At 36.6% G+C, this 10688-nt stretch overlaps 1 protein-coding gene across 1 annotated transcript in view; it reads right to left on the bottom strand.

The window, feature by feature from the left end:
- Positions 1 to 10688, bottom strand: part of Vps50 (VPS50 subunit of EARP/GARPII complex) — a 123665-nt gene that overhangs the window by 108001 nt on the left and 4976 nt on the right. The window contains exon 2 of the mRNA XM_008822552.3: positions 9174 to 9242. Within this exon, the coding sequence (XP_008820774.1) occupies positions 9174 to 9242 (69 nt within the window). The remainder of the gene's footprint in view (positions 1 to 9173; positions 9243 to 10688) is intronic.

Here is a 10688-nt window from a genome sequence, read left to right as displayed (position 1 = left end):
AAGAAAAAAGAAGGTGGAGGGCTCCTGAAGAATAGCACTGGAGTCTGACCTCTGGCCTCTACACACATATACCCGCACCATGTAACTACATTACACACTTGAACACGTACACCCACCTGTGCATGCATGTGTATACACACACACACACACACACACACACACACACGCAGAAAAAAGAGAAACCCAGCAGCCTTACATGGGCACTGCAATTCTGGAGAAGAGGGAGACAGGAACCAGAGTAACTTGTGATATCCTAACCCATTTAACACCCTGGAAAGTGGTGATCAATCCCAGACTGGGCTGAAACCCACACCACCACCACCTGTGGAAGAGAGAATTCCTAACTAGTCTGTCAGCTGGGAATCTCTGTGCATTCAATGTAAATCAGAAATGACAGTAAGAGATGAAAAGGAAAGGAAGCTTAGAATTTTTAGGAAGCCTCCCTCCCTAAAAAGGCCACAAGCCTGAAATACAAGCTGCAGGTCCAAGTGAGGAAGTAAGGTCCAAATGAGGGTGGTGTTGTCACCCTAGGAATTCTGCTATACCACAAACACAACAGATACCATTCAAGAAGAAATATTGAATATTACAAAAATATTTAAAACTATCACTTGCAGCTAAGTCAAAAAACTCAAATATATTCAATAATTAGGCACCACTTTCATCTTAGAGGTATAAATGCCCTTGGCATGTGGCACCATGCTGACACACACTGACGTTCTCCACATAGAGCCCTGCAGAGTCAACTGAGGGCAAGGACACTTGGGTTGCAGTTGCAACTCTACAACCTTGGAAATTTTATTTAGCCTCTTCAGGCCTACATTTTCTCTTTTTTCATCTATAAAGGACATATTCTAGAAGCATTCTCTCTCTCTCTCTCTCTCTCTCTCTCTCTGTCTCTCTCTCTGAAACAAATATCTAAAGTTATAAAAATTGCCAAAGGGAAAATGTGATTTCATTTCAAACTATAGCACAAATGTACATTTCAAAAATGTGATGAATTTATAAAAACTGTGTAAGTCCATAAAAGGTCAGGTGCTAGTCTATCCCAGAGAGCTAAACAATCAGTATCACAGAAGACATACAAGCCCATATAATTTCAAAGAACTGACACAGACACTTCATACTCTGAAGTGTAAAAAACCTAAACTCAGCAGCTGGATGAAGCCTAGGAAGGCAGGAAAAGCAATGTGGCGAACAAGGTAGAATTCTATTCAGACCAAATGCAACACCCTATCCCAATAAAATGCCCTTCCTTCCAACCTAACTAGTGGCTTCCCTTTGAAACATACATCTGAATTCATTTAGACACACTGTTCCAAGGAGACCACATCACCAATGTTCCTTTTAGTCTCACTGCACATGCAGCCTGCAAGGCTCTGCTTCTGCCTAATCACTTTAAACGTTCCTCACTGTTCGAGCTGCTCAATCAGATCCCACACCTGAGACCTGAGATGGCTCTTTATTCCCCATCATCATGCTCTGGAGTGCCAGGGCACACTGTAAATCAGAATTACTGATGAAGCTACAACTGCCAACAGTCAATTGTATTTTAAAAGGAATACAGAATAAAAACAGTATGTTCATGTTTTGATAAGCAATATTTTTCCACAAATTCTTAATAAAAGGCTTCTTTTAACTAGAAACAATAACAAATGTTAGATGATTTAGAAGTACTTTATATATGCAAATGAGAAAAATAATCAGAAGCAGGTATATAGCTATACTGCATATTTTAAATACAATGATTGCATAATTCTACCAGTAAAACACTCATTTCCTAGGACTAGAGATGTACAAAAATATGCAGTTCCTCGCCTAAAACATAATCTGACAAGGTAATTTGAAACTGTGAGGCAATATTTTATCAACAAAATGAACAAAAGATTTCCTATCTAAAAAAAGTTTTATGGTAAATAGGTTAAAAACAGAACCAAATACATTTCCTTATGCCATATGAAAATATATGACTTAAGAAAAAAATTACAAATAATATAGATATTTAAGCTAAATTTGGAATTAAAATTTCAGCCTTTTAAACTGCTGTATTAATAAAATGTTTTAAAAGACTTTTTATAGTAAGTTTTGTTTCATAATATGTAATTAAATGCTAAATACTAAGATTAATGTGGTGTAAATGTTCTGTAAAATTTGAAAATCCGTAACTAATTTGTCAACAACTAGAGTTTACCCAATGTAACAAAACTTAACTGTCAATAGCAATCAAATACACTAAAATATAGAAAATGCCCATCACTGCACTCCAGAATTAAAGCTGGAGAAAAACAACTGAAGTCATTAGCTGCAGATGGGGCAAACAAAAGAAGAAAGGAAAAGGGAGCAAATCAAATCTCTGGCCTCAATTCACCCTCCTCCCTCGCAGACTCCACTACCTTACCTTGCTCAGTCAGTAGAATTGCATATACAATTATTTTATTCTGAATATGTAAAACTTTCCCAGACTACATCATACACAGAGATGAGTAAAATTCAGCACAGCCTTCGAACAGTTGCTAAAGCAAGAGGGACCAAATGAATACATAAAGGACAGCGAGGCAAGGCAGAGCACAGGGGGGAAACAGCAAACAAAGGCACCAAAGGGTGATTTCATAGCTGGTGAGGAAGGAGCTGTATATTCAGAGGACATAAAAGCAGGTAGAACTCCAAATGTAAGGAACAGGGATAAAACAAAACACAAGTAAAAACACTATTTGGAAGTACACAGCAGGTTCAAGCAACAGTCACAGTTAAAAATTATGTAACATAGGAGAGTCTGTGTATGCATCAGGAAGCAGTAAAATGCAACAAATTAGGACTTCTAAACAGAATAAAGCAAGCAAGATTATTTCAGCAAAGTGGCAGAGAGCAAAGGAGTTAGCTGCTACTTAGAGGTTGCTTTTCCGTCAGTCCTAACACATGGGCTCCATACACTCCTGCCTAAACTGCTTCTCTGTTTTGATCCTCTCTACAGTAGGAAAACCCACACTAACAAATACATAAAATGCAATTTATTAAATTTTTTAAAAATCAGAAAATGAAAAAAATGCACATATTGAGTATAATTTATGGAATATGAAGAAAAATAATCATAATAGAAATTTAAGTCATCATCTCCGATTCAGCCAGGCTACTTCTTATCTCATCATAAAAACAAAAGGTTTTATGAGAGTTGGGGATTCAAATCCATAAAACAATTTAAGCCCTCAAATAAAAGATGCTATAAAAACATTTCCAGGATATTTATGGTTTCTAAGGAACTAGACGATCATTTTACAAAGCAATTTCCTACTAAAGGTTCATTTCTTAAGGGAATGTATCCAAGGTTAAGAAAGAAAAGAGAGACTCCAAATTTTGCATTTAGCTACTTTTTTTTGAGGGGGGTCTTTTTGAGACAGGATCTCCCTGTAGCCCCAGCTGGCCTGATTCACTATGGAGACCAGGCTGGCCTCGAACTCACAGAGATCCGCCTGCCTCTGCCTCCTGAGTGCTGGGATTAAAGACATGTGCCACAAATTATCCAAAATGCCTCCCTAAATGACCAAAAATATCAATCCAAGTTCAGAACTTCCAATTCTACTCATCTTTAGAAGTAAAGAGTTGTGACCATTTAACAGTTAAACTAAAAATTTACAGCCACTTTTGAAAGAGATGTATCCTTGCTCTAGAAATTGTTACTGAATATGTTAAAGCTGTAATGAAATGCCTCTTCTAATCATGTGGTTATTAAATTTAATTTTTTTAATTAAAAAAAACGATATTCTCCATAATGTTTAAAAGTATGTAACCTAATTTTTAAACCCACATAACAGCTTTAAAACAGTCAGTAGTAGGCTTTTATTCAAATAAAAAGAAATGAATGTAAAAATCTTCACTTCATAGGTTTTTGATTCAAAACTCTGCAGACAACATACAGAATAAACACTGGGCTCTCAACTCCCCTTTTGAACTAAGGTTATCTAGTTACAGTTCACATTATATACTTGATTATCTACCTGGATGGCAATGTACATCTCTCTCTCTCTCTCTCTCTCTCTCTCTCTCTCTGTGTGTGTGTGTGTGTGTGTGTGTGTGTGTGTGCACGCGCACATGCACTATACAAGCATTACAAGGGAAGAATGGTGGGAGGGAGAAATTTTCTTATAATGCACAAATCTGCTGGGGGATTTGTTGGTTTTTGTCTTGCTTTGCTTTTGTTTTCTGTTTTCTTAGTATTCTTTCATCACCCAGGACAGAAGACAAAAAAGATGCTCTGTTATAACAAATGCTTACCAGGAGCTGTAATCTCATAAAGCTAACATCATATTAGAGCTCTACTTGAAAGCAAGAAATAAATACATTTAGTCACCAAAATCCATACACAGCTAATAAGAAAAACAAATATGAAGTTTTCAATATTCAATCAGTATTATTAAAGTCATAAATCACTGAACAGATATAGGTTTGATCTGTTTCCAAATGAAACAATTCAAAACCTATTTCAAGATCACAGATACCATAAAACCATGTACCGCATAAGATTATAATGAATTGCCAGATGTCTGATTACGTGGGGAAGTGGCACATTTTCCTAAACCCCACTAGAACAACAATAATAATCTATTAAACGTAGCGGCTTCATCGGTTTCTGCTTGTGTGTGTTAAATAAAACATGAATTTAAAGCCCACCCCGGTTTCCTTCAGGTGTCCACTGCCATCTAGTGGAAAACCAGGTAAGGTTACAATGTGAAAGGAGGTTTCCGCAAAATGATTTACAGAAAATTTTCATAAAAGGCTATTTATTGTATGACTATTTTAACCTAGACTTTCGACAAAATGAGGAGATACAAGTAATGTATCTTAATGTTTTCTGTGCAAAAAAGTCATGAATAAAAACTTACTTAAAATATTTGTACCTATTTCTTTTACACTTAAAATGCCAACCTGAGTCTAGGATTTTATTATTATATATTTTTTAAACTTGTTATAGGAAAAAGATTGAAAGTACTAACACTGGAAACATCAAATTTTAAGCTATCTTTTAAATATTTTTCAATTTCAAAAAACAATTATTAAACTGTCTGCCAATGCCTATCTACTGAGAGGGTTAAACTGGAGAGAAGACACTTCACTAACTGATACAGACAGGAAAAATCAGCACACATTTTTTTTTTTTAAAGTTTTCAAATCTTTCCAGACCCTCTTACAAGAAGAAATATGATCTATGCTGAGAAAAACCAACACAGCACCTCCGGTCTCCTTGCTCTTCAGATTCCTTCACCTTCTACATCTCGTCAAACCTTCCACCTTACATTCTGCTTTTTAAAGTCCCTCATAGTTAATTAATCCTTCTCCATTTCTCATGTTTTCTTTTCTTGATTAAATTTTTGTGATTTTCATACAATATAGTTTGATGGTATTCAGATACCCTCCCCTATCTATACCTCCCTCCACCACCCCCCACCCAATGTAATATACTCTCTTAAGGCCAACAGAATCTGATTTGTGTACCCCAATTTTTTTCTTGTTCTTCTTAATCACTAGCCCAGTCTCCAGCCCCTGAGTAACAACCCAACACAGATACTTGTAACTCTTCTTAAACACCTCAGCCTCTAGAGGCTCCTGCATTCAGTGGCACCTACTCCTAGGCCTCTCCTCACCTCACTGTCTAGCACCACACAATGACTTCTAAGGTCCCCCACCCCACTCAGCATTTATACAGTTCTCAAAAACAGAATTAGCAAAACAATACCCTCCCCAGCTTAGCAAGCATTGCTATATACCCATCTGCAGTTTCCCTTCACTATCCTTTTCCTACTGAGTTGAACCACCAAGAATTAGCCAGTATTCAAGCATTTTAACCTAAGCAGCAGCACCATATATGATCCACCCGAATAATCTACTCCCACACCTGCTTATCCTTCCAGAACATCACAACTCAAGCTCATTTATTTCTTGCTTGAACTGAGATTTGCTTTTTCCAACCTGGAAGATAATTATGATAAAGAAAAGGAAGGAAAGGCAAAGAAAAAGAAAATGAAGCAAGCCCATTCTTGAAGAACAAGGATTTTTCTGTTTTACCTATACACTGATAAGTGATGTTATTAAATGAAAATATTTAAATATTTCTTCATTCACGCATTTAAATTGCTTAAATATCATAAATTAAGTATAAAAATATCATCTTAACCCACTATTGGATAGTTTGCTTTCTAACCCCAGGAATATACCATGAGCATTTTCTATGCAACAGATATTACTAAGTTCATAATCTAAAGTTCGAAATAATTTCAGAGTATAATACCACTTTTGTAAAAAGCAAGAGGGGAATACACTTACTATTTCAAATAAAATGGCTCCACTTTACTGGGTTTATCTCATCCCGTATTTCCTTCAGTGGTATTTGTCATAATTTACAATCATCGTGTTTGCTATGTGCACTGTCCCAGGTGAATGCAGTGACAGGGAAACCTCAGCTTTAGGGAAGACTGCTGTCTTTCCTCACAGCCTGTCGAGCACAGATAGGAGATGCTCAAAATTGTTATTGAAAACTCACAAGAATACAAGAAGGAAATATAAACCTTCTCAATGCTGGTGATTTTTTTTTCTTCTTTTGGTAACTTTGTTTCTGTTTACATTGCATACTGCTTTTATATTAAATAAAAAGACTACTTTAAAACTCATTTCAAAGTATTTTCCATTTTGTTGAAATGCTTTCACTAACTTGAAAACCATATGATTGTCTTTTGAGGACATCAAATTTAAGACGACCAAGCACTAGCTGCACATTAATTTTAAAGCAACTAAACAGAAATCATTTAATATGTATGGTCTAAGAATAAAATCAATCCAGGTTGTACAAAAATATACTACTGCATTAGAGTTATACCAAGCCACTGTGTAAGCAATCAGAACATGAGTCTTATTAACTGTCAACCTCAGTACTGACTGCAAACCTGATTCTCATCAAACTCAGCGTACCATATTCTGGACTGCATAGTTCTTACATGTTCAAAGTCACTCAGAGAGGGGGCACAAGGCCTGCTCAGACTCCCATCTTTCTGATGCTGCCAGTGAGCAGAGAAAAAGCAGGCACAAAGATCTTGCAAGGCTTTCTTATCAGAAGGCTAGCTGCGACTTACAGCACTGACACCACTCCTATTAACTACTTTAGAATCTAGTAACTTCTCAGCAGGGATCCAAAAGACCAATGCCCAGGCATAATATTCACATGAGCCACTTTCATTCACAGATCTCGTGATCCCAGACTGTCCACTCCACCCAGGGTCAATTATCTCAAAAGCACACAGAGGATGGTCCATAAGACGATTTCACAATAAATTCCTTATTTTTCTAACTTCATCACATTCAAAACTCTTTAATAACGTCACATAAAAATAATTGCATGTGAAATGCCTGAGTTCTTGTCTGAACCACTTCATGCAAAAAGACTTAGAATTTTACTGTATTTAGATACTATCTTTGGGTCCAACTTAGCATAAAGGTTAAGCTGTAAATGCAAATTTTACTTCAGTGGCCAAAGTGTCTGTAAGAGATGGGGATCATCCCTCTAAGCAGCTGTTCCATCCCTCTAAGCAGAGGTATGAGGAGAGGCCTCAGACAACTGAGCAAGAACTGCAACATCAAGAAACAACACAAATGCTGACAAGAATGCGGACAAAAGGGAACCCTTATACACTGCTGGTGGGTACATGAACTAGTCCACCCACTATGAAGAGCTCAAGCACTAAAACAGACTGACCATATGATCCTGTTCATATGATATTTATATGCGCCTAGGTATTTACCTCAAAGACTCCACACAACATACCCCAGAGACACTTGCACATCAATGTTTACTTCAACATTATTCACTGTAGCTAAACTAGAAAACAACCTAGATGTCCAAAACAAAGAAATGGATAAAGAAAATGTGGTTGATAGGCATAATGGATATTTTTCAGCCATTACATAGTTTACAGAAAATGAACACAATTGCAGTAATCATAATAACAAAATAAATTAGTCTCAAAGACAAATTTCATGTTCTCTCTCATTTATGAGGCCTTGACTTTATAAATATATGCAATCAGATATATAGAGATGACAGGACAGTAGAAAGACAACTGTCTAGGGAACAAAAGGGACTAATGAGAGGGCTGAGCAGAGAGATGGGGGCGGGAAATGGGGCATGGAAAGGAATACACTTAAAGTACATTACAGACATGCATAAAAATGGCCTTATGTGACCCATATTTTAGATATATATATAATTTCTAGAAAATAAAAAAATTAAAGCTTTATGTATTAAGGTACTAGGCACAGCAAATAGATAGTATCGTCAAATATGATCCTCAGTGGTAAATCGCCTATCTAGCATATACCAAGGCCCTGAGTTCAGTCCCCAGCTCCAGGGGGGCGTGGGGTGAGGCAAAAATCTCTCTCTCTCTCTCTCTCTGTCTCTCTCTCTCTCTCTCTCTCTCTCACACACACACACAACACACAAATATGATCCTCAAATTAAAAATCCTAAAAGCAGACTTTTGGGAGCCTTTATCTGTGGCAAAGCTGGATTCACACCACAGCTCTGAACAGCAACACTCTAGAGACAGTAGGGATTAACAATGGTTAATAGTTCTCCAAGGAGAAGCTAGCTTTCAAATGATGTGCATTAAACTTGTAAACTGGGACATTCACATGAATATTAGGGAATTAAAATCTGACATATATCAGATTTAGCATATGCTGTTATGCTGTTTTCACTGTTTATTCAAAAACCCCTGCTCAAATGAAAAACATAATTAACTACAGTACTTTGGAGCTCAGAATGTAACGGCATAAAAAGTAGGTAGTAAACTATTTACCTTCTTCAAACTACAGCAAATAAGTTAAATATGTATGTGTGTATGTGTGCGTGTGTGTGTGTGTGTGTGTGTATCTGCCTTCAAGCCAAGAATTTGATGTACTAAACTCTAACCTTATTAATTTTGCAGTTTTCTCTTTATTATATTGAATCATACCACATCCCTGAATAATGAAAGCAAGAACAACCTTTGCCTACCGTGCTACCCATATCCACCCAGCTTATCATAACCACCTGCCTGTGGAAGGCAGAGCTTCCGTTAATCAGTCAGTACCCGGAGGCAGTAATAGTGTTGCTAGGGAAGTGAAATGTCACCACACAAGTAGATCAATACCTTTCCGGGGACCCGAAGACTCTCAATGGCACCAAGATCACTGAGGCTCTCCGGAGGACTTTTCAGACCCTTAAAAAAGATAAGACAGAGAATGTTAATTGTGCTAAAAGAACTACAAAACAATAGAACATATCTAGTGAAACAGACATGACCACTTTAAAATGAGAAATGTTCTTGCTTCAAAACACAGCCAGCATACATTCTAAGAACAATTACCACTTAATACCTACAGCACTACTATGAAATCAAGTAAGGGTGTACTTTGAGTATTTTAAAATAAAAAAATATTACATGACACCTTCACAGCTAACAGTAGAAGTCTAATAACCATGATTTTAAAACAACCATAAGAAAGGAAATATATTACCAAGTGTTCTACAAAAGCAAGTACTTGTATTTTAAGAATCCAAGTCATAGTGCTGTGATTCAGACACAAAACACCAACCAACTGAACTAATTCAAGATTTTAAAATAATGCTATTTGTTTAATTAAAACATAAGTATGCCCTTCATTTTTCTTGATTATGTCTCACTCATGCTGCCAATTCATGCTACCTCAGCTAAGATTTAAATCCCACATCTCTCCACTTTCTTTTTCTTTAGCTTTTTGGTACCTTGTACTTTGTATATACACATCAACCAACGGACTCTGAAAGCCTTGCATGTAGCAGGGAAAATTAGGATGACAGAAAGATCTTAGCAATTTAAACTTTCAAAGTCTCATCTACCCTTTACAGTCCCTAGTTTCCAAAATATATGGTACGTTTATGCTGATTATTTCAGACTTAGAACTTGCTTATCTTTAAGCTATAGAGGTACTATTATAAAATACCACAAGCCAAATCTGTAAATTTATGGTAATCTTTTTTTTCACCATTACTTCCAATCCACCCCACTCATCCTGCTTTCCTTCCTTTGTCCTCACATATACTCTCTAAGAAATACAAAACCAATATACCACCTTCAAAATTATCTCTTCTATAAACTATTCCAAAACCCCTGTGCTTCAAGGAAATCAGTACTTCTCAGCCCAAGAAGGATTTTTGTTCATTAATGTCATCCAGGGAACATTTTAAAGTTTCCAGGGCCCTAACACAGCCCTAATGAATAGGCATTTCTGGATTAGGATCAGGAATCTACATTTTAACTAGAACCTCAGGTGCCTGAGGTGACTGCTAATGCTTTGGAAACACAGCTAGACATTCTCAAGGCGATCTCTCAGCCAAATCAGTGAAATTCCAAATTCTAAGTGTACATCTTTCTTTCAGATATTGGGTCTCAAAGGAAAGAAAAGATCAAATGTTATTTGCGTCTATTGCTCAATGGCTGGCAAGGTTACCAGAACGGAGTAAATACCAAAGAAATGAAGTAAATTACTGGGTAGAAGTCATTGATCAGACTCTAATCTTCAACTAATCAGCAGTTTGTTCTCATGGGAGCATGCAACTGACTACAGATGGAAGTTTCCAGGAATGCTTACTGGGATTAAAAAAAAAAAAAAAAGTTTAAAACATT

The sequence above is a fragment of the Nannospalax galili genome, unplaced genomic scaffold (genome assembly GCF_000622305.1).
Source record: "Nannospalax galili isolate Female #2095 unplaced genomic scaffold, S.galili_v1.0 scaffold85, whole genome shotgun sequence".
NCBI classification, from domain to species: Eukaryota; Metazoa; Chordata; class Mammalia; order Rodentia; family Spalacidae; genus Nannospalax; species Nannospalax galili.
This window is presented reverse-complemented; position numbering and strand designations above follow the sequence as displayed.